The sequence below is a fragment of the Ahaetulla prasina genome, chromosome 2 (assembly GCF_028640845.1).
Source record: "Ahaetulla prasina isolate Xishuangbanna chromosome 2, ASM2864084v1, whole genome shotgun sequence".
Lineage (NCBI taxonomy): Eukaryota > Metazoa > Chordata > Lepidosauria > Squamata > Colubridae > Ahaetulla > Ahaetulla prasina.
Window position 1 is genome coordinate 13175301 of NC_080540.1, and position 25246 is coordinate 13200546.

General features: G+C 41.3%; 1 protein-coding gene across 2 annotated transcripts; it reads right to left on the reverse strand.

Moving 5' to 3' along the window:
- Window positions 1-748: 748 nt before the first annotated feature.
- Window positions 749-22624, reverse strand: LOC131192489 (E3 ubiquitin-protein ligase TRIM11-like). Of its 2 annotated transcripts, none has more exons than XM_058171673.1 (7): window positions 21413-22624; window positions 16868-16963; window positions 16050-16280; window positions 14323-14351; window positions 8279-8397; window positions 7435-7467; window positions 749-2004 (listed from the first exon to the last, which is right to left on the reverse strand). In XM_058171673.1, exons 1-7 carry the CDS (start codon window positions 21824-21826, stop codon window positions 1481-1483), a joined length of 1446 nt encoding a protein of 481 aa, XP_058027656.1. In that variant the 5' UTR covers window positions 21827-22624; the 3' UTR covers window positions 749-1480. The 2 variants fall into 2 exon arrangements, with proteins under 2 accessions (XP_058027656.1, XP_058027657.1); XM_058171674.1 differs by lacking the exon at window positions 749-2004 and adding an exon at window positions 5268-6039.
- Window positions 22625-25246: the final 2622 nt, after the last annotated feature.

Below are 25246 nucleotides of genomic sequence, written 5' to 3' on the forward strand. Positions count from 1 at the left end.
TGGGTTTCAAAAAATTTTACCACCGGTTCTGTGGGTGTGGCTTGGTGAGTGTGGCATGGCTTGGTAGGCGTGGCAAGGGAAGGATACTGTAAAATCTTCATTCCCTCCCCACTCCAGGGGAAGGTTACTGCAAAACCCCCACTTCCTCCTGATCAGCTGGGACTCAGGAGGCAGAAAATAGTTGGGGATGGGGCCAGCAGAATTTTTACTACTGGTTCTCCGAACTACTCAAAATTTCTGCTACTGGTTCTCCAGAACTGGTCAGAACCTGCTGAAACCCATCTCTGCTTCTCTGCCCCCAAAGAGACTCACCTATCCCTCTCGCCCTCTCTCTCTCCCCTGCTCTCCTCCTGTTTCCTGCCAAAACCTCTTTTTCATTCCCTTCTTCCCCCATGATATTTAAAATGGGGCAAAGCTCACTTAACAGCTGACTCACTTGGCAGCAGAAATTTGGGGCTCAAGTGTAAGTTGAGGACTACCTGTATTAGGTATGTTCATTAGGATTACTCATTTGCTTCTTTGCCAACAGCTACTTGTCAATCTTCAGTTGTTTAGATGCTTTGAGACTGTTAGCATTCAAAGTCACCATTATCAGAGTTAAGTTTCACTCCCCTTATTTATTTGTATCTCGCCTTTATTATTTTTACAAATAACTCAAGGTGGCAAACATCCAAAACATCTTCCTCCTCCTATACCTGTGAGGCTACAAAGCTTATACTGAGTGTAATACTTGCTGAAGCTCTGCTAGGATTTATTGGATTATGACAATCATATGTTAAAAGAAAATAGGAAGAAAAAAGGAGGAAGTAAAGAAAAAAAGAAGTTAAAGATTACAGAATATACTGAGTTATGGACACCTACACAATCATTTTTTAAATTTTTTTAATTTTTTAATTTGCATTTATATCCCGCCCTTCTCCGAAGACTCAGGGCGGCTTACATTGTGTTAAGCAATAATCTTCATCCATTTGTATATTATATACAAAGTCAACTTTTATTACCCCCAACAATCTGGATCCTCATTTTACCTACCTTATAAAGGATGGAAGGCTGAGTCAACCTTGGGCCTGGTGGGACTTGAACTTGCAGTAATTGCAAACAGCTGTGTTGATAACAGACAGACTTAGTCTGCTGAGCCACCAACTAACATGAAATCAACAAGCATGATCCATAAATGGGATGGAGAGCTGTGGCAGACATATAAAATCATGATTGACAGGTTTATCTCTAAAGTATCTTTAATACTGATACACCTGAACACATGATGCTAAAGCCGATAAAGGTCCTAGGAAACCTCATTTTTTAAAAAAATCCAGACAAATAGAAATGATGATCAGGTTCTTCCTTTATAGACTGATTGATTGATTAGCGTGGCATAGAACATTAAGGGAAGCTGAAGTAGCAAAAAGCTAAGGAATCTCTGCTTTAAAGGCTTTCAGAGATCATCGCTTGGCAAGTAGGGATTTGTCCAAAGTTTTGTCTATGGATGTCCCCTCTTTGAGGGGAGTGTCATGCAGGTGTCCTCCCCCAAATAGAAACAGGGCTGAAGGGTCTCTCCAACCAAGGAAGCATCAGAGAATGAATGGAGCAGAGTTGCTGTGCTGGCATCAAAAAAGGCCAGTTGTCCCCCTTCGCAGTTGAGGGAGATGCGGATCCTCTTGGGCCTCTCAGTCAGGACCAGGACAAAGCATTCTGACAGAGAGGTGGCTGTGTATTCCCCTCCATATTCCGCAAACTCCCAGGTCCTGGTGTGCTTATTAGCATTTGCTCCGTTCATTGACTTGCTGTCAACCCCTACACCCCATCCTCCTGTACCTCCTACAATAACTTCCCAGAAATGTCTCCCTGTTGAAAACTTCTGACAGCCAAGGACACAAGGATGATATTCAGATCCCATAGGGTCTGGAACAAGAAATTTTCCTTTAACTCTTTTGACACTTTTGCGATCTTTGGAGACATCAAGGCGGTCAGGATCGGCTGTTTCTGGATCCAGAGTTACATTCTCTGTAAGGGGGAAGGGAAGGAGGAAGGAGAAGAACAAGAGTTTCAGCTGCAGGCCTAGTTTGTGTCTTCACCCCCAAGGGTTTAACCCTCTTGTGTGAATGGAATTCAGCTTCCAAACACCCCTTTCCAGGACTGGAAATCTCATTGTATTTTTAAACAACACCTAAGCCCATGATGGCAAACCTATGGCACGCGTGCCACAGGTGGCACACGGAGTCATATGTGTGGGCACACGAGCATTGCCCTAGCTCAGCTTCATTGTGCATGCACGCGTCGGCCAGCTGATTTTCAGGCCTTCCAGGCCCACTAGAAGTTGGCAAATGGGCCATTTCCAGCCTCCAGAGGGCTTCGGGGGGTGGGAAAGGTCATTTTCACCCTCCCCAGGCTCCAAAAAAGCCTCGAGCCTGGGGAGGGCAAAAAACAGCTCTACCGGGCCCACCAGGCCATTGAGTGCCAAAAGCGCGGGGGGAGTGCGGGGGGATCACGCATACATGTGGGGGGAGGCGCATTGAATTATGGATGTGAGCATGCACGCGTGTGACACCCCCCCTTGCTCCCCCCACTTATGGCATGCGATATCAAAAAGGTTAGCCATCACTGACCTAAGCATTGCCTGGTCAAGACTCCTCCAACTTGACAACTGTAGGACTTGTGGACCTCAATTTCCAGAATTCCCCTGACGCGGCTGCTAGTGTCCAGGTCCTCTATGCTCCCTTTTCTCCAAGCACTCGGGCTCCCCCATTGTCTGAGTCCCATCCTCTGTTCACTGCCAGCCTATTTGGCACCCCTCTGGCCTCTGGCCTTCTCGTTCCATTCACTTAGGTTGCCTTCACCATCTTCCAGTCCATCTGCCTCCCCTTCAGCTGCCACTAAGCTGCACACCTTCAGGATCCATTGATTACCTGTACAGCTCTTGGCTCCTCCACTCAGCTCTTCGTCTCTTGGCCCCACTGGTCAATTCCCCTAATCTCTAGTCTCCCACTCAGCTGATTGCCCTCCAGCTCCACCGTGCTGACCTGGGAAATCTGGGAACTGAAGTCCACAAGCCTTACAGTGGCCTAGGTTGAAGACCTCTGGCCAAGTCCTTCAAACCCTTCATAGTGCTCCACCTCTTCTAGCCTCCTTGCACAATTCTCTTTAGCTTCCACCTTGCAGGTGAGATTAATGGGGCTGGGAGTGAAGAGTGATTGGCTTTGCCTTCAGTGAGTTGCTGGGAGGGCCAAGGTTGAACAGGGACTCTACCTGGAGCATTAATCCAGAGGATCAGGCAGAGAAAGAGGCTGCCATGTTTCAATTCTGAACTGGCAGAGTCAGAAGGATCCCCCAGAGGTAACTTGGGACACACGATGGGATGTGAGGAAGCTCCGCCCTTTTCTCTGTGAGCATCAAGGTATCACAGGCATGTATAAAAGGGGAGGATCTTGCACAGGAAACCTCTGCTTTCATCAGTCTGATGGCCCACATGGTGGAGGCAACCCTGATGCTCCAACGTTGCTATGTGCTTTGACCCAAAGGACCCAATTTCTCTCATCCCAAAGACCTGGTCGCTCACCAACTTATAGTCAGGCAGTAAAATCAATAGGATGTTATTAGCTTGATAGGAATTCAATATTCCTTTCAGTCCCAGGCCATATTTTTCCATTTGTCCAGATATTTCATTCTACACCAAGACTGACGTCAGTTTTCTAGATTATGTACAGAACGGAACGAAGCAGAGTGGAGTAGGAATAGGAGTAGAACAGAACAGAACAGAACAGAACAGAACAACAGCTTTATTTGGCCAAGTGTGATCAGACACACAAGGAAGTTGTCTCCACTGCATAAGATCATATTATACACATAAAGGCAAGTAATACTTCATCAATCATAAAATCATTAACATTTACTGGATCATCATAATCTTATATAGTATCTAATCCTATATTTTTCTTTTTTGTTACCTCTATTATGTTTCTCTTTTTTTTTTTTATTGAAAGAGTTTTAAAAAACAAAAACATTTTCCCCCTTTTTCCCCCCTCCCTCCCCCAAAAAAACCCCTCCCCCCCCCCGGCTTCCCGGGTCAATCACAAGGTATTGTTATACATAAACCAAACATAGAATAAAATTTTCCCTTCCAATCCAAATAACCACATCCAAAGCTTTTCATCTTCCAACCCCCTCCCCATTACATAAAATAACTTTCTAATTATTCAAAGGCAATCTGATATTTCTTAATCTGATATCTGTTTTGTAGATAATCAATCCATTTTTCCATTCAATTAAATATCTTTCCTGCGTATTGTCTTTTAAAACGCTGAGATTTTAGCCATCTCAGCCAAATTAATAACTTTCAGTATCCATTCTTCTATTGTAGGTATCTCTTCTTTCTTCCAGTATTGTCCAATCAACAGTCTTGCTGCTGTTATTAAATTCAGAATCAATTTAGTCTCAATCCCTGTACAATCCATTATAATTCCCAAAAGGAAAAATTGTGGCAGGAACTTTATCTTCTTCTTCAGTACATTTTGAATAATCCACCAAATTCTTATCCAAAAGACCTTAATTTTCTTGCAAGTCCACCAAATATGAAAATATGTAGCATCATCACAATCACACCTCCAACATTTCGCTTGGATATTAGGATACATACATGATAATTTTTGGGATCTAAGTGCCATCTATAAAACATCTTATAAAAATTTTCCGTTAAATTCTGTGCTTGTGTAAACTTAACATTTCTAACCCAAATTTTCTCCCATGTTTCCAACATTATTGGTTCCTGAATATTCTGTGCCCATTTTATCATACAATCCTTTACCAAATCCTTTTCGAATCTATTTCAAGCAACACATTATACAATCTCTTTATATGCTCCTGGGTCTGATTTCTAATTTGCTTTATTAAATTTTCCTCCTTTGCATTATACCAATTTTTGATCTTCTTTCCATCTAGCACTTATTTGCCCATATTGAAACCAAGTATAATTCCTCCCTTCTTCATTTAATACCTGTAATGATTTTAATTGCAATCTACCTCCTTCAACATACAAAAGTTCTTTATAAGTAATCATTTCCTGTTTCTGTTCTATATTTATATTCTCTATTGCATGTCTAGGGCTCGCCCATATAGGAATCTTGTATTCTAATTTATAGGAATATTTTTCCAGACCATAAAGAGCACTTCTCAACACATGATTCTTAAAAGCCCTATCCACTTTTTTCATAAAATAAATCGCATGCCATCCATATAACAAGTCATAACCTTCTATATTCAAAATTCTTTCCTCTGTTAAGTTAAACCAGTCACTTATTACTGAAAGGGCTACTGCTTCATAATATAGTTTAAAGTTAGGCATTCTTAAACCACCTCTTTCCTGTGAGTCCTGTATTATTTTCATTTTAACCCTCGCCTTTTTACCCTGCCATATAAATTTGTTAATCCCAATCTGCCAATCTTCCAAATTTTTATCCTTTTTAATTATTGGTATCATCTGGAACAGAAACAAAAATCTAGGTAACACATTCATTTTAATAGCCGCAATCCTTCCCAATAGGGATAACTGCAATTTCTTCCAGACACTCATATCATTCTGAACTTTTTGCCATAGCAAGTCATAATTATTCTTATAAAGTTTCTTGTTCGATGAGCTAATATAAACCCCTAAGTATTTAACCATTTTTACTACCTCAAATCCTGTCATTTCCTCTAGTTTTTGTTTCTGTTGTATAGACATATTTTTAATTATCACTTTTGTTTTATTCTGATTTATTTATTCCATGACAAAATTCTATTTGCCATTACTGGCCTCCTGAAGCTTTGAAGCAAACAACGGAAGCTCCTCCTCCGGTATCTTCCGTCTAGCTCCTCCCACAGCTTCCATACTGGGATCCTGGCTTTTACTTTGAGACTGTTGCTCTTCTTTACGCTTAAGGGCTCCTCTTGTCACCCTTTGCTCTTGTGGTTCCTCTAATACTGGCAGCAATGAAGGCTCTTGGATCACCACGCCTTCTTGAATCTCTTGAAGCTTTTCTATCACTTCTATTTCGACTTTCAAAACTGTAGAAAGAAAATCCTTTGCCTTTAAAACAGTGTCAATTCTATATCTCCTTCCTTGATAGAATACTGTCAGTCCAACTGGCACCTCCCATCTGAATTGAATCTGATGTTTTTTAAGTTCTTGTGTAAAAAAAGCAAATTCCTTCCTATCTCTTAACATCTTTGAAGCAATCCTCTTCAACACCTTCAGCTCCTGTTCTCCAATTTTTAAAGTTGTCTGATATGAAACTTGCAGAATCTGATTTCTCATAGTCCTTTTCACAAAATAAACCACAATGTCCCGAGGAAGCTTTCTCTGTCTTGCAATCCAGGAATTAACTCTATATATTTTATCAATTTGGTAAGCTACCTCTTGGGGTTCCACTTCAATAAATTCAGCCAATGCTTCTGATATAATTTTTCTTAAGTCTTCTCCTCGCTCTTCTTGCATACCCAAAATTCTAAGGGCTCCTTCCATAAGTTTATATTGTAATATCACAACCTGATCTTCATTTTGATCCACTTTTTACACCTTTCATTTTGTCTTCTAAATGCTTATTTGACTGAGAGATCTGTTGCATTTCCACTTCCAATCCCTCAATTTTTTTACTCAGTCCTTGAACTGCCATGAGAATATCTTCTCTTATTTTTGCATTAAAATTCTCCATCATCTCTTTTTGCCTATCTTCAGAAAGTTTTAATTGTTCTTTCAATATTTCCTCAAGACTTGGTTCAGATCCCCTTCTTCCAGAAGGCTTTAAAGGTTTAGCTGCCATTCTGTCTTCAAAAGAATCAGGAATTCAAACTTAATAACTTTCCTTCCCTCCTTTCAGTATAAAAAAACTCCGTTTGTAACAATCCACAAATAACGCTACTTCATCGTACTAAAAAAATTTAACTTTCACTTTCAGACGCCATTTTAAAAGTCAATTAATCAAAGACAAAGAAAGGTTTCAAGTTTCAAAAAGGGAGTCGGTAGTTGCCGTGCTGATTCTACATCAAAGATCGAACGCTTGTGAAATTCCCGTCTGCTTAGAAAATCAATCAATTTAATAAGTCCTTTTGAGCAGAAGCGACATTCCCACTCCTTTTTCCTGATAAAAACAGGAGCGTGTTGAAGTTGGAGGGAGTGGTGGGGTCATAAATCCAGGAAAATTCGCTCTTGAGAGCAAACCCCGTCAGACCTGCCACTCTTCCACAACTCTGATAACCTCTTTCACCCAGAGGGTATGCTAAGCTCAGTGAACAGTGATTTTTTTTTCTGTTTCACTGACTTTTACAATCTTCTAACACGGAGTGCTCTGTTAGAGCACCCAGCAGGAGGGTGACGTCACTGGAGCCCATGTTTCTCTTAAAGTTACTGGCATCAGAGTTCAAAACAGGCAAGCAATTGCAATTCTTACAACTCATATTTACCTTCCTGTAGTTGAAGTCCAGTTTCTAGCGTATCTGGGGAAGAAAAGGGAGGGATTCAGCATCTCATCACTGGAATTGGAGCAACAGAAGGGCCTCCCTCAGATACCCTGGTTTGCTTTTCTGGCCTCAAATCAGGAAATAAGGAATATGGAAAGCTACAAGCCAGAATGTCATTGGCAGCTATATATATTCCATCAGGTATAAATATATTCTACTATAAATTCCATATACAGGTAGTTCTCGACTTACAAATATTTGTGTAGTGAAGTTACAGTGGCACTGACAAAAATGATTTATGACCAGTTCTCACACTTAAGACTGTTGCAGCCTCCCCAGTCACATGATCAAAATTTGGGCCTCTGGGAACCAGCTTGTATTTACGATGGTTGCAGCATCCCCTGGTTCTGGGATTGTCATCTTCAACCTTCCTGGGGAGCTTCTGACAAGCAAAGTCAATGGGGGAAGCCAGATTCATTTATCAACCACGATTCACTTAACTGCCATGATTTTCTGAAAAACTCTGGCAAAAAAGTTGGTAAAATGGGGCACAGCTCACTTAATAACTGCCTTGCTTAGCAACAGAAATTTTCAGCTCAACTGAGATCATAAATCAAGAACTACCTGCATATATTCCATTATACCTAGTGAAAGCTTATTCTGCTTCCCCGGTGATCAGTAATATAGATTTGGGATACAAAGAATACAGGTAGTCTCGTTTTACAATCATAACCGAGACACTGATCCTGAAATTGATCCCTGTTTGATCCATGTGACACCGACCCAGAATCTCTCTCGGATGCTCAAAATGTCAGCCAGGATAAAACTCCAGCAGCTGTTTTTTTACCTTCCAATTTTTTCTTGGCCCTTTTCAGAAGCGCAGGGATATCATTGTAATCCCAGATTGTCCATTTTGCCTCTAGAAGTAAATCCACTGGATTTTCATATGTTTCTTTTGCCTGGTACCTGGCAAGACAAAATAATAGAATAACAGAGTTGGAAAGGACCTTGTAGGTCATCTAATCCAGCACACACACACACCAACCACCCAAGCAGGAGACCCTACATAGTTTCTGACAGATTGGCAGTCCGGCCTGTTCTTCAAAACTTCTAGTGATGAAGCTCCCACAACATCTGAAGGCCAAACTGTTCCACTGGTTGATTGCTCCAGCTGTCAGAAAATTTCTCCTTATTTCTAAGTTGAATCCCTCCTTGATCAGTTTCCATCCATTATTCCTTGTCTGGCTTTCAGGTGCTTTGGAAAATAACTTGACCTCCTCCTCTCTGTGGCAACCCCTCAAATATTGGAACACTGTTGCTATCATGTCTCCCCTGGTCCTTCTCTTCACTAGACTAGCCATGCCCAGTTCCTGTCACTGTTATCAACCTGCCAATAGAAGAACCTTTCTAAACCATCAGATGGTCCTTAAGGATTGGCTAGCGACAGGATCCAATCTGGGTTGGTCACCAGAGGTTTTGTCTTCTGAGCTTTCGGACTCGTGCTGGGATCCATCCTCAGGGAACTCCTCCCTCTCTCTCCAGAATGTGTGCACTGGGCTCTTCTACGCATTGTATTTATGTAGTGATTGGTTGTGTGTGGCTTTTAGTTGTTAAGAGGGGTGTTGATGGCCATCTATTAAGCCATTGATTATCCTTCCTTGGATCCTAAGTACTTGGTAAACTGGTGGCAAATCAGCACTCCTGTTGACTGACAAGGGCCCCTGTTTCCCAGGCTTCAGTCAATTCTCTGGCTAGCTATTCAAATATGGGCACCATGGCGACTCAGTGGATCCTGACCCAGAACTGCACTCATCCACCTTCATCAAGTTAAACAAAAGATCTAGTAGAGGCCACTAAGTTTGCAGCAATCCAACCAGCACACAAGTAAATAATTCAGCAGGATTCATTTATAGAAGAAACTTCTTTATATACAATAATATAAAGCATGATGCATGTATACAATACCCATGCAGTAGAAGCCAGAACCAGAATAACCAGAATTCAGAAACACAGAAGCTGTATTGCAAGGATAAAGCAACTCTTATATTTATATACAGATCAGTCAAGCTAAGCGCCCCCCAGGTTTGTAGCCATCTCCCATGGCTCACAATAGATCCTGTTTGTTAGTCACCAAACAGTTCTCATTGGCTGACTTCTTGTTATGGCTATCCCAGCTCATAATTTCTTGTATACTGACAGGATTGTATTTTACCAAATGACTGATGACTAATATGGGTGAGGTAGGTAATCAATTAGAAGACGGATATAACATTCAAACTGATCTTTTTTTTTTTTTAATTCAAAAAGTTTTACAAAATTTTTCCCCCCCCTTTCCCCCCCTCCTCCCCCCTCCCTTCGCAACCCCCCTCCCCCCCCCGACTTCCCGGAACGAGCACAAGGTATAGTTAAAAATAAAACAAACATATGCTAAAAAAATTTCATCCCAACTTAATTGTACCCCTACAATCATCAATTCCTAACTTCCCCCAAAAGCAATCAAAAATAATACATCATAATCATTCAAAAACAGTCTGATAACTCTTAGTCTGATATCTACGTTGAATATAGTCAATCCATTTTTTCCATTCCTTTAAGTATCTTTCTTGCGTATTGTCTTTCAAAAAGGCTGATATCTTCGCCATCTCAGCCAAATTGGCAACTTTCAATATCCATTCTTCTATTGTTGGTTATTCAAACTGATCTTGATGGATTAAACTAATGCAATGAATTTTAATAGAGACAACTGCTCTAGTAGGGCTTCTTCTAGGGAGTCCCTGCAGTCAGCCATGGTGGCTGCGTGGCGGAGCGCGGCGATGAAGTCAGTGATTGATTCTCCCTCTAGCTGGAACCGCTGGCGGAATTCGTAGCGCTTGGTGTATTTTGATGGGGCTGGCATGTAGTGGGCACGAAGTGTGTCCTTCAGGACGTTCCAATCGACTTGCTGGAGCGGTCTGGGAGACGTTAGAGCAGTCGCCATTCTGAAGACCCTCGGATCGCAATTGTGAAGAGAAAGCGCCCTTTTCCGATTGTCTGGCAGTAGATGATTGTCGTTTGCCTAGAGGAAACAATCGAATCTGGACATGAACATGTCCCAGGATTCTTCTGACGGATCGAAAGGTCTCAAATGGTTGGCAGATTTAGGCATCTCGGCAGCTATTCAGGAGGGCTGGTTATCTTTGTCTCAGGTCCGTACAGTCGGCCCGGGAGATCTGGTCAATGGTTCACCTTCGTCGCCAATGTTAGAATGGGTAAATGGAAGGAGACTCGAGACCAGACCAGTGACAACAGCTCTTTTATTTAGTGTGAGACGTCAGCAAAGACACAGGCAGGATGCTCTCCTTCTATACACACTTGGATCAGTTGACAACCAATAGTATTCAAATGTTTTCCCGCTGAAATTCCCCTCCAATGGGAGCATACACAACACTCCTCTTGGGAAGGGAGGATAAAAAGGGAAATTTAGGAGGGGCTTGGCCAGAGTCGCAGGGACAAGACCTATTTGGGAACTCCCAAAGACTCCATATCTCCGTTGCCCGGGGGTCTGAAGTGATCAAAGTCACTCTGAAGGAACGACAAACAAGAGGGGCACAAACTGGCTGGCATAGGGGAAGCACAAACCCCAAGTTTATGGGCCTCTGGTGGCTCAGCAGACTAAGTCTGTCTGTTATTAACACAGCTGCTTGCAATTACTGCAAGTTCAAGTCCCGTCAGGCCCAAGGTTGACTCAGCCTTCCATCCTTTATAAGGTAGGTAAAATGAGGACCCAGATTGTTGGGGGCAATAAAAGTTGACTTTGTATATAATATACAAATGGATGAAGACTATTGCTTAACACAATGTAAGCCGCCCTGAGTCTTCGGAGAAGGGCGGGATATAAATTCAAATTAAAAAAAAAAAGTCAGAACAGGAGAAGCCCCTCAAACTGGGCATCGAAGAAAGCAACCATAGAAGTTGCTAAAAGGTTGGGGCAGCTGTAAAGGAAGGAGGAGGAAGAAAGACAGCATGTGACATCGAGGCGAAAGACTTTGATATTCTGGGAAAGAAAAGAAGAGATTTTCCGCTACAAGCCCACCTGTAAATTAAAGAGGGTAGAAAAGAAGGTTAAAAGGAAGAGGTGAGAGTGGGTGTGTATTTGCTGGGAATTTAGCTGGGAAGAAAGCCGGGAGGGGGGGGGAAGAGTTAATCTTATTCGAAAACCAGAGAAAAAGCTGGAAGATCCCTCATAAAATAAAAGTAATTTGGTCTTATTGATAGTAACTGAAGAAGTTGAGCCCTATTCTAGATGGGAATAGTGGTAATTGATACAGGGTATTTTGTAACTGGAAGTTAAAAAATTAAGAATATCTGCAGATTTCTTTTTGTATGGTCTACTGCTGAAAAGTGAGTCAACAGTGCCATCTAGTGGTGAAGGAAAAAGTACTTTTAAGACTAGAAAAATCCTTAGCTATGAGACCTTGACATTTATAACAGATTTATTTATTTATTTATTTTCTCACAACAGTATATATAAGCATAAGCATGAAGTAACTATATAATATACAAGCATATATATGAGTATAAGTATGTAATTACTATATAAATTGGATATAATGAAAGGAAACAGTAGGACAGGAACGGTAGGCACGCTTGTGCTCTTATGCATGCCCCTTACAGACCTCTTAGGAAGGGGTGAGGTCAACAGTAGAGAGTTTTTGGTTAAAGTTTTGGGGATTTTGAGTAGAAACCAGAGTCTGGTAGTGTGTTCCAAGCATTAATAACTCTGTTACTGAAGTCATATTTTCTGCAATCAAGATTGAAGCGGTTAACATTAAGTTTAAATCTATTGTTTGCTCTTGTATTGTTGTGACTGAAGCTGAAGTATTCCTCAAAGAGAAGACTGGAAGCTGAGTTTTGTTTTTGGTTTATAATTTTCTATGGTTTTGTTTTTTGAAACTGGTCTTTTTATTTACCCATTCGTGAGTACTTTGAAGAATCTGGCTTTGATTTCTTTTTGTTAGAAGATAAATGGAAGCAAAATAATTGAGCTCACATTTGGTATTCCTACACTCTTCTTATTCTTAAAGAGTTGTTTATTCCCTTTTTTTGCTATTCTGGAAGATTTCTTTTTGCCTTTTTTATTTCTTTTTTTTAATTATAATTTAATGCTAGAATTAAACTAAAAAAGACAGTGGATTAAGACCAGAAGAGTCTGAAGATTTACTGGGACAACGTAATGTCTGGTTTTTGTTTTGTATATCTCTCTTTTTGACTTTTTTTTCTTTTTTGGATTTTCTTTTCAACACTATATTTTTAATCTGGATTATTTTTGATTTGCGAGGGTGGCAGTTGATTTGGTTTTTCTGCATTTTTGCCTTTTAACTAATTCAACCATCAGGGAGGATTAGATACTTGGATTACATTTATTATATTTGGAATATAAATTTACAAGAATGAGTACAAAAAAAAAGCTTACAACATTGCTGCATCCAACAGGCAGTCCTGGTTTTACAGAAAAGACCTTGGAGTTGGAGCTAAAAAAATTATGCAAACACTTCATGATGATTATAATGCCTTGGTAAGGCCACACGTGGAATACTACATTCAGTTTTGGTCGCCACAATGTAAAAAAGATGCTGAGACTCTAGAAAGAGTGCAGAGAAGAGCAACAAAGATGATTAGGGGACTGGAGGCTAAAACATATGAAGAACAGTTGCAGGAACTGGGTATATCTAGTTTAATGAAAAGAAGGACTAGGGGGAGACATGATAGCAGTGTTCCAATATCTCAGGGGTTGCCACAAAGAAGAGGGAGTCAAGCTATTCTCCAAAGCACCTGAGGGTAGAACAAGAAGAAATGGGAGGAAACTAATCAAGGAGAGAAGCAACTTAGAACTAAGGAGAAATTTCCTGACAGTTAGAACAATTAATCAGTGGAACAACTTGCCTGCAGAAGTTGTGAAGGCTCCAATACTGGAAATTTTTAAGAAAATGTTGGATAACCATTTGTCTGAAATGGTGTAGAGTTTCCTGCCTGGGCAGGGGGTTGGACTAGAAGGCCTCCAAGGTCCCATCCAACTCTGATATTATTGTTGTTGTTGTTGTTATTGTTGTTGTTGTTGTTATTATTATTATTATTATTTGAAACAAGATATAAAAGAAATGAAAGACATGATGGAGAAACATGAAGGCAAGATTCAAAAAGTAGAAGAAAAGACAGAAGAGACAGGGAAAAGGTTGAGGAACTGGGAGGAAAATTTGTGCTAACTGATAAAATTCAAAATTCACAAGAAAAAACAATAGTCTCTCTCGAAATGGACAAGGCTGACTTTTACTTAAGATTTCAAAATATTGAGGGGGAGAAAGGAGAAAATCTGCCTGAGGTGACAGCTGAGATCTTGACAGAAGCTCTGGATCAACCCAAAGAGAAGATTTTAAATGAAATTGATAAAGCTTTTAGAGTACGTTAAAGGTATGCAATGAGAAATAAACTACCAGGAGAAGTACATGTAAGATTCACAAAGAAAGCATTGAAAATGGAGATATTGCAAATAGCAAGAAATACAGCACTAAAACACAAAGATAAAGAAATTGTGGTATTGAGGCAAATACCCAAAAGAGTTAGAGATATAAGGAGAGAATACCAATTTTTAACAAGACTTCTAGTATCAAAAAGGGAAATTCAATCTAAACATCTGGCTGAGTGTGCAACCAACTATAATAATTGATCATATCAAATATTGCTAATTATATTGTATTGAAGTTATCTGAGGAAACATCTAAAAAGCCCTAAAATACAGTATGTTGTCTTTACATTAGAATACTGTTAAATACAAACAGAACTTTCCAAAATAGGAAAACCGCTGGAGGAGCTGCTGATCTCTGAGACTGTAAAAAAAAGGGTGGATTTACTTACTGGTACTTCTTCAAGATGCTTCCAATGTCCTAAAAAATAAAGAGATGGAGCACTGAAAGGAGCCATTTCCTATGCAGAAAATTAAATTCTTACAGTCACAAAATACATGAGTGAAACATCTGGACAACCAGACATGAACAGACATATAAAGTACTTCCATTATTTTTTTTAAAAAACCCCATTGCTCTTTTTTCCCCAGCTGTTCACCTCTTTTAGGGATGTATTGTGTTTACATTCTTGTCATATATATATATATATATATATATATATATATATATATATTCTGAAGTTTTTGCGGGTGTTTGTATATAGGTCTTTGGTTATTCGGGTTTTCTCCCGCGTAAAATTGGAAGTGTCTTGGCGACGTTTCGACGAAGTCTCATTCGTCATCTTCAGGCTTCAGCTTCATGCTTCTGGGAGCAGTGTGTGATCGCAGCTGTTTCTTCCTTTTTAACTCCTTTTTAACTTAAAAAGGAAGAAACAGCTGCGATCACACACTGCTCCCAGAAACACGAAGCTGAAGCCTGAAGATGACGAATGAGACTTTGTCGAAACGTCGCCAAGACACTTCCAATTTTACGCGGGAGAAAACCCGAATAACCAAAGGCCTACATACAAACACCCGCGAAAACCTCAGAAAACATATATATATATACACATACACACACACACACACACACACACACACTCCAGGTGGTTATAATACTTTGGAGAAGGTGATCAGTGTGAGGTTTCTCCTTGCCCTGGAGATTAAGGAGAGGGGGAGACCCTACAAAAAATACCCACCACCACATCCCCTAATAGGGGATAGGAACCTCAAATTGTGAAGAAATTAGAAACTGTGACCAGTACTTTGAATTCTTGCTTTTTGCATGGCCTGCTTTTCCTGAATTACATTATGTATCCCTAATATTGGCCATTATAGGTAGTCCTCGACTAAATAGTTCAGTTAGTGACTTTTTGAAGTTACCCCTGCACTGAAAAAAGTGACTTATGACCATTTTTCACACTTAAGAAAATTGCAGCCTTCCCGTGGTCACATGATCAAAATTCAACTGCTTTGGCAACTGGTTCATATTTATGACGGTTGCAGTGTCCCGGGGGTCATGTGATCACTATTTGTGACTTTCTGACAAACAAAGTCAATGGGGAAGCTGGATTCATTTAACAACCGTGTTACTAACTTAATCACTGCAGTGATTCACTTAACAAGTGGCAAGAAAAGTTGTAAAATGGGCAAAATTCACTTAACAACTGTTTCACTTAGCAACAGAAAATTCGGACCCAAGTTGAGGACTACCAGTAGCCTTCATACCTTCCAGTTTTCTTTCCATAGAAAGAGTAAAAAAAGATGACTAAATAAGGAGTTGAAAAAAAGATTTTGAACTTGGTCGAGTGCAGCCAGAATCTTACATGCAGACATGGAAAGATATATCTCTCCAAGGCACTGAGAAAGCAGCAAATTAACACATGGAGAGAAATGAAATTTTAATGGAAGACTATGAAGTTTTAAAATATAGAAAGACCGGACTGGAATTCACAGTACTGTGGAAAATGATTTTAATTTGCTGATAATATTGTCTGACTATTTGGACCTTTTCATCAGTTGACAATCAGCTGTTATATCTTCTGCTTCCTTTTAATGCTGAAACCTAGAGGATTGGACCAGAAGACCTCCAAGGTCCCTTCCAGCCCTAGGATTCTATGATCTCAACTTCCTGCCTCACCTGTAAGAGTTGGCTGGCTGGCTGCTGAAGCTTCTCTTCTATCTCCTGGATGAGATGGTCAAGAGAGCCCAGTTCCTCCATGTGCTTGGCCAAACCCTTCTCCTTTCTTGCCATAATGTCCTTCTCCGTTTCTTCCATTCTAGTCAACAGAAGCTTCTCCTGTGCTTCTAACCAGAGTTGTAGCTCTCTGAATTCAGCCACTACATTTATTTTCACTTTTTTGATCAGGTCCTAGAAGAAGAAAGAGAAAAAGCAAAAGGCATATTTTTATTTTAATTATTTTACTTCATTATTTCAATTTTAATTGTTATAATAATTAAACATATTCCTTGAAGAATCCAAAAATGAGGTGGGAGAATTTCCTGAGGAGAAAAAAAAACCCTTTTGATATTAAAAAAAACAGCAAGAGAGAAAGGTTTATAAAAAGAAAGAAAAGGCTCCAGTTTAAATGATCTTTCATTAAAATTTTCTTGGCAATCAGGGATTCCAAAAAAAGAGACAGAAAAATGTTTGATTTTGCAATTTCTTCAATAAGATGAAATATGGTTTGCATTAATTTATTAAGCAGACCAAATCCATTGTATAAAACACGGCTCATGGGATAGGTGAACTTAACCCAACTGTGACTCATTCAGCCAATAGTGACATCTCAGTCCCCAGGTTAAGAACAAATTCTGTGCACTAACACAGACTTTAACTTTGATTTTCCTTTAAGTCAAAACTTATATTTACAAACAGGCGGCCTATTATTAAAGATGGCGGATGGGGTTCTCCTTCCTATTAGCCCAGAATCTCCTCCCCATTGGGTCAATACTTACAAGCCTCTCCTGCACTGTTTGCTCTGTGTCTGTTTTGTATGTAGCTATTTTTTCTTTCTGCTCCTTCTGAGCCTTCAGGCAATTCTCAACCTTGATCTGAAGAGAAAATGCAAGTTTTGAGTTTCTTTTTATAAAGGATTACATTGGAGGGAAGACCCAGTTAGAAGATATCGTCATAAATACATGGCAGTTGGCAACCATCCAAATTTTGATCATGTGACCATGGAATGCCTGCAATGATCATAAGGGTGAAAACCCTTATGTTACTTTTTCCATTGTCATTGTAACTTTGAACAGTCACTAAACAAATGATTCTAAGTCGAGGACTACCTGCATGGGCATTAAAGTGAGCTGCCTGAGTCTCCTGGTTGCTGTCATCCCAGAAGCATCACTGTGAAATGAAAGTTTGGCCTCATCCAACAGGACTGTTTTTCTGGGTCTGCACTCAAGATCTTGAAGGACTCCATGACAATTTTGCTCTAGAGCAAATGTGGAAAGGGAGCTGGCAAAGGGAGCCTATTTCTCCCTACAGGGCAATTTCCGTTGCTAAGCAAGACAGGGACACTTTAACCATCATAAATACATGCCAATTGTCAAGCCTCCCAATTTTGATCAGTGACCACAGGGATGGTGCAATGGTCATAGGTGTGAAAATTATCAGAAGTCACTTTTTTTCAATGGTGGTGCAACTTTACTAGCACAATACTACACAACACAGTATCAACAGTAGAAACCTTTAAATTTCTAGTTTCTATCATATCGCAAGATCTAAAATGGACAGCTAACATCAAAAACATCATCAAAAAAGGACAACAAAGAATGTTCTTTCTGCGCCAACTCAGTAAGCTCAAACTGCACAAGGAGCTGCTGATTCAGTTCCACAGAGGAATTATTGAGTCTGTCATTTGCACCTCTATAACTGTCTGGTTCGGTTCTGCAACCCAACAAGACAGACACAGACTTCAGAGGATAATTAGAACTGCAGAAAAAATAATTGCTACCAACCTGCCTTCCATTGAGGACCTGTATACTGCACGAATCAAGAAGAGGGCCGTGAAAATATTTACAGATCCCTCACATCCTGGACATAAACTGTTTCAACTCCCACCTTCAAAACGACGCTATAGAGCACTGCACAACAGAACAACTAGACACAAGAACAGTTTTTTCCCGAAGGCCATCACTCTGCTAAACAATTAATTCCCTCAACACTGTCAAACTATTTATTAAATCTGCACTACTATTAATCTTCTCATCGTTCCCATCACCAATCTCTTTCCACTTATAACTGTATGACTGTAACTTTGTTGCTGGCAATCCTTATGATTTATATTGATATATTGACCATCATTTGCATTGTAAATGTTGTACCTTGATGAACGTATCTTTTCTTTTATGTACACTGAGAGCATATGCACCAAGACAAATTCCTTGTGTGTCCAATCACACTTGGCCAGTAAAATTCTATTCTATTCTATTCTATTCTATTCTATTCTATTCTATTCTATTCTATTCTATTCTATTCTTTGAACAGTCACTAAACAAATGGTTGTAAGTCGAGGACTATGGTAAATCAGTCTTCAAAAAATTGCAGGCTCAGAGGATAAAGTAGGAGGTGAAGGTTTCAGGTTGGAATTAGGAAATTTGTTAAAGAAATTGCAAAGGCAGAAAGTTGCAAATAAGTATAATAAGACCAGTAACCAATGGGGGGGACACTGCTACCTAGCAAGAAGAAAATTACAAGAAAGTTAGAAGGACTCCGGTTAGAAGGGTGCTAGCTAAGGCACGTAGACATGAACTTTGGTAACTTCTAGCTTATTATAAAACACACCCCCATTTGATAAGAAAGCTAATTGGCATACTGTAAATATGCAACGTATGAGGAATGAGGGTAAAGTACAAGAATCCAATAAAAAGTAACACGTGAGAAGGAAAGATGAATTATTTTTAGGGTGTTAACTTCCTTAATCATAAGTACATAAAATTTATATTTTTCTATGGTTCAGGGGTCTCGGCTCCTGCTGAGACCCTTTTGAAATACTTCTATAAAAGTTCCTTGAATCACTTCTCATGCCTGGTTCTGACTGGCATTTGCACCAGGCTACGCCAGTTTGCCAACAACAGAGGAAGCAAGTCAATTGGTCCAAGGCAGTGGTGGGTTGCTACCGGTTCGCACTGGTTCGGGAGAACCGGTAATAAAAAAAATTTAATAGTTTGCAGAACCGGTAGCAATAGATGGCTGGCCACGCCCCCGAACCGGTCGCCAGTCACTTGCCCCGGCCGCCATGTTTGTTGCCGCCAGATTCTTCACACATGTGCATCCCATTGCCTTGCAAGTCTAATGGGATGCACATGCGCAAGGAACATGGCGGAGAAAGCGGCTTTCCAGCAGTGGCAGAAAACTCCAGTCAAATTGCCTTCCCAGTCAGCTTCCCTTCCCGACAGCCGCCGAGGAAGGTAAGCAGCCGAACAAAGAGGCAGTGGTGGGGGAAGAAGGCAGGAAAACAGGCTTGCCACGGGACCGCCGGGAAGGGCGCATGGAAGACAGGCAAGCATGTCGGGCTCTCCGGCCATCGGAAAGGCAGCTAGCAGCCTATTCCCTTCCCTGCAGCCCTGCCATGCTTGCCTGCCGCCGATGCCTGCCGCGGCAAAAGCCGTCCAGGAAAACTCCCTGGGAGTTTTGGGATGGCCCACCGCAGCTGCTGCTACCTGCTGTGGGAAAAAGCCACGCAGGAAAAGTTCCCGGGACTCCCCCATGCCGCTACCACCACTACTGCCGCCACTACCGCCGCCGCCACCAAGTCCCCGGGAGCCAGGATGCCCTGCCCTTACCACTGCCGCCGCTGCCGCTACCACTGCCGCCGCCGCCACAGCAAAGTCCCCGGGAGCCAGGATGCCCTGCTGCTGCCGCCGTGGCTTGCCGCAGCAAAAGCCACACAGCCTGAAGTTCTCATTTCGGCTGCTGCTGCCGCTGTCACTGCCGCTGCCACCTGAAGCTCCTGTTCTGGGTGCTTAGTACTTTCTCTCGGGCCTCCTGGTCTCACTCTCCTAGGCCAGGCATCTTCAAACTTGGCTCCTTTAAGACTTGTGAATCAATCAACTCCCAGAGTTCCTCAGCCAACTCTGGGAGTTGAAATCCACAAGTCTTAAAGGGACCAAGGTTGGCGACCCCTGTCCTAGACTTTGAAGGAGAGAGAGAGAGAGAGAAGGAAAGAGAGAAAAAGAGAAATAAAGGGAGAGAAAGAAAGAAAGAAAGAAAGAAAGAAAGAAAGAAAGAAAGAAAGAAAGAAAGAAAGAAAGAAAGAAAGAAAGAAAGAAAGATTAATTCATGGATGGTTGATTGATGGCACAAAATAATGCAAAAGAGAAAGAAAAAGAGAAAGTATGGGAGAGAAAGAGAGAAAGACAGAGAGAAAGAAAGAAGGAAAGAGGGAGAGAGAGAGAAAAGAAAGAATAAAAGAAAAAGAGAAAGAGAAAGAAAGGGAGAGAAGAAAGAAAGAGAGAAAGAAAGTAAAAGAGAAAGAAAGGGAGAGACAAGAAAGAGATAAAGAAAGAAGAAAGAGAAATGAAGGGAGAGAGAGAGAGAAAGAAGAGGAAGGAAGGAACACAAACCCTGGCATTAGAGGCATCTTCTGGATGCTTTGAAACAGGACAGCAATCTAGGGCTGGAAGGGACCTTAGAGGCCATCTAATTCAACCCCCTCCTCCAGCAGGAAACCTTACATCTCTGGATTATTTTGGCGCCTCTAACGGAGAGGATAGTTGCCAGAAAGGAGAAGGAGTTTACTAGGTCAAGGCTGCCATGCAGAGGAAGGCAGAGATAGCCCTTGTCTTATGACCAGGATTGATCCCAAAATTTTGGTTGCTAAGCAAGCAAGAGAGTTGTTAAGTGAGCTTCACCACATTTTACTCAATCCATGATCTTTCCTGGCTCTAACAGTCATGTGCAAGTTAGGGAAGAACATCTGAAGTGTGCGTAATGTTCTAAATGTACAGAAGTTATAGTTAAAGTTATAGTTAAATGTGTGGCAGAAAATGGACTCTAGGTGTGTTTTTCCAAATGTAGTGAGGTTGAATGTGTATAGTTTTAGAAGAGGTGTGTGTGTGTGTGTGTGTATATGTACCTACAGTATATATATAGTAGATAATGTATCTTTTTGTGTGCCTATACACACTATACTATGGAATATGTATGTACACATATGGCATATATACATAGGATTTAATAGTATATTTTGGATGTTCAGTAGTAGTAAATAAATAGACAGGGAAATTGACATGAGTGACATCAAGTTGGCCACACCCACCCAGTCACATGATTACCCAGCTACACCCACCTAGTCACATGACCACCAAGCCATGCCTACCCAGTCACATGACCAAGCCATACCCACTGTCACATGACCATCAAGCCACATCCACAAAATAAGCCACATCCACGAAACGGTAGTAAAAAAATTTAGAATCCACCCTGGTCCAAGGATTGCCAGGAAGACCAAGAATCTGGATGCCCCTCCGCAGTGATTCCTCCTGGTTGACTCCTACCTGGTACTCCAGGAAAGCCTCCTCCGCAGGGATCACCGAGTGGCCCCTGTGCTCTTTGGATCGGTCGCAGACCAAGCAGATGAGGGTCTCGTGGTCCCTACAGAAGAGCTTCAGGGGCTCCCGGTGCTTCGGGCAGAAGCTCCCTCCTTCCTCGCCCCAAGGACCTCCGCATCGCCTGGCCACTTCCACCATCCGCGCCAGCTGCCTGTTGGGGAGGAGGTTGCAGAGTCTGAAGGTTTGTCTGCATTGGGGGCAGGAAGCCTCCGATTCGGAAGTCCCCCAACTGCGGGTCAGGCAGCCCCGGCAGAAGTTGTGGCCGCACTCCGGGATGAGCACGGGGTCCTGGAAAAAGTCCAGGCAAATGGAGCAGGTGGCTTCTTCCAAGAAACCCTGCAAGGGCGCTTCGGCCGCCATCGTCGCCTCCTCCGCCGGGATAAAGAAAACGGAAGTTAATTTCGCATCTTCTCCTGCAAAACAAGTGGCTGCCTTTGGGCTCCGCCCACGTGGATAACCGAAATAAATTGTTTTTGTTCTTGCGGTCGATCAGCTTCGCTGGCTTTTTTTTTTTAAAGAAAAATTTGAAAAAAAACAAATTGGAGAGAGCAAACATTCAGGGGATGGATGGACACCCCCCCCATCAATTATTATTGGCCCAATCAGCTCGTTAAAAGGGGGGGAGTTTTTAAAATCTAGGGAGAAGCAAATATTCTTGGGACGGACCCCCAATCAATTACTGATCCAAATATCCTGCTAAAGGAAAAGATATTGAAAAATCCTGGGGAGAAAGAAACATCCATGGGACTCATTCACCATCAATTATTATTCAGCCAGGCACTTGTTAAAGGGGAAAATGCTTTTTAAAAAATGGGAAGAATATAACATTTATAGGACAGAATGGAGTAAAGTTGGCATGGAAAAAACTGGGAGAAACCCTTGATACTACCCTAAAGCCACTGCTGCAAATTGCTAGAAAGTCTAACAGATAAAGGAGAATGTAGACATTATAATCCTTTCTCTAACTTCTAATATGAATGTGTGGCAGAGGAAGACCTGCCTGGACTTTCCCTTTCCCAGCCAGCCAATCAGGAAATGGATCAGGAAAAGCTCTAAAATTGGGCAAAACTACCTTGTGGAATATGCAATATATAGAATTTGGAATGGGATCATTTGCTGGATGGAAATCTTCAAGTTTGACCAATGAGCTCCCTTAAAAGATGGATTGAAAGAGCCATTAGGAGTCTTAGGGCAACCTAGGACAGGGGGACTCATGGGGGGGGGAATCTGGTGGGGGGAGAACATCTTATAGTTCAAGGGCTTTTAATCTTATAAACCCTACTAACGAGTCCCTTTAGCCCAATTTCATCTTTCATAATCCGAGATACTAAATATTCAAATTCAGTTTCACATCTATTTATTGAATAGTTTTCCCTTAATTTTTTTGTCCATTTTTCTATCTGTATTTTTTCAAACTCTGATGAAAAATTACAAAGAGTGATGAGGACAAATTGGGAAAAAGATCTTAATATTGAAATACCAGAGTCAGATTGGAATGTGAATTGGAATAGTAGAATTATGAGAACTTTATCTATAAGGATTAAAGAGCATAATTATAAAGTTGTTTGGAAATGGTATTTGACTCCAGTAAGATTGTCACAATTGGATAAAAAAATTAGTAAAAAATGTTGGAGATGTGAGATGGAATTGGGGACTTATGAACATATGTGGTATAAATGTGATAAGGTTAAAAAGTTTTGGCAACAATTGGAGAAAATGATATTTGAAATGATGGGGAAAGTAATAATATTGAGAGTGGAAACTATATTATTGTTGGTAATTAAGGAAATAGAATTAACAAAATATGAAAAAGAATTGATTAGAATTATGATTATAATAGGTAGAATTATAATAGCTAGATATTGGAAATTAGATGTGATTTTTAGAATAGAAGAGTGGAATTCTGAAATGTGGAAATTAGCCTTAAATGATAAAATGACATGTGATATTAAAATTAGAAGTGGTGTGTATAAAGAAGATATTTTCTGGAAGACTTGGAAACCATTCGTGGACTATACGCTTGGAAAATTGGACGCCTCTGTACCTGTACCTCGAGAACGTGGATTTTGGCAATCATGAGGATATATCCGAAGACCCAAATCTTCCTTTTTTATGTATAGCACAAGGGTGCAATTATGTATTTTCTTTTTTGTTTGTTAGAAAAAAGCAATAAAAAAAAATAGTTCAAGGGCTTTTGGGGGAGGCTTCCTTAGTCACAATGGGCTCCCCAAGGGGACATGGACACTCCCAAGCCCCTTCCTTTATCTTGCCATTTCAGAGGTGGAACCTCATTTATGGAATGTCCTCCCCAGAGACCCTCAGTTGGCCCCCCAGTGGCCTCATTTTGGCACCAGGTGAAAGTTAGGGAGGGAGGGAGGGAGGGAAGGAAGGAAGGAAGGAAGGAAGGAAGGAAATGACTGCAACTACAGTACTACTACTAAGCAGGTTTAGGGCTGGGACCTAATTTACAGAACATTCACATCTAAATCTCTTTTAAATATTCCCCAGAAGTGGGGAGATGCAAAGCAGGAACAACCCTAGAGGGAGTCAACAAAGGCCTAAGGGAGGGAAGCCCCACCCCTTATTTACATTTGGGGAAAAAGGCGGAGCTGGCTGCTATCTTGACTTTGTTGACCTGCCTTGGGACACCCTGGCCGTAATCCCCATCCCTTTTGATAGCCTGTTGGGCTAGATCAGCGGCTCTCAATTTGACATATGTGAAGTCAAATAATAAGCGTTTTAACATTTCTCATTTTTAATGTATATAAACATTAAAAAGTGCTTTATGTCAGTGTTTCACACTTATGATCATTGCAGCATCCTCATGATTACTTGATCAAAATTCAGTCACTTGGCTATTGGCTCATATTTATGACGGTTGCAGGGTCCCCCGAGTCATGTGATAGATTCTCCTTGCCTTTTTTTCCAACCATCCATTCCTTGTGGCTGCCACTCCACTCAGCTCCCTCACGTGGGTGGGTGGTGGTCAAAGGGCTATTCAGCCAGTTCTTCCTCTCTCTCCTCTCCCCCCGCCCCCAGCTTGCTCGTCTCTCCTGCCACTGTCTCTCCTCCTCCATCGATTCCCCTGCCTGCCTCCCTTTCTCTCCATCTTTTTTTCTTTCTCCTCTCAACCTTTCCTCACACTTTTCCCTACCTTTCCCCCCACTCCTTTCTCTCCCTTTCCTCAACCCGTCCTCATGTGTCACTTCCCCTGCCCACTTGGTGGGGTGGAGGCCAGGTGAGCCGAAAGCCCCACTTCCCTTCTCTGCCCCCAGATTCTCCTATCCCTCTCGCCCTCTCTCTCCACCCTCTGCTCCCCTCCAGTTTCCTGCCAAAACCTCCTTTTCATTCCTTTCTTCCACCATGATTCAGTTAAAATGGGGCAAAGCTCACTTAACAGCTGTCTCACTTGGCAGCAGAAATTTGGGGCTCAATTGTAAGTCGAGGACTACCTGTGTTAGGTATGTTCGTTAGGATTACTCATTTGCTCCTTTGCCAACAGCAGCTTGTCAATCTTCAGTTGTTTAGATGCTTTGAGATGTTCCAGAGATCTGCTGTTAGCATTCAAAGTCACCATTATCAGAGTTAAGTTTCACTCTGCTTATTTATTTGTATCTCGTCTTTATTATTTTTACAAATAACTCAAGGTGACAAATCTATCCAACACATCTTCCTCCTCCTATTTTCCCAACAATCCTGTCAGGTGGATTGGACTGAGAGAGAATGACTGGCTCAAAGTCACCCAACTGGCTTTCATAGCTAACACAGGATTTAAACTCA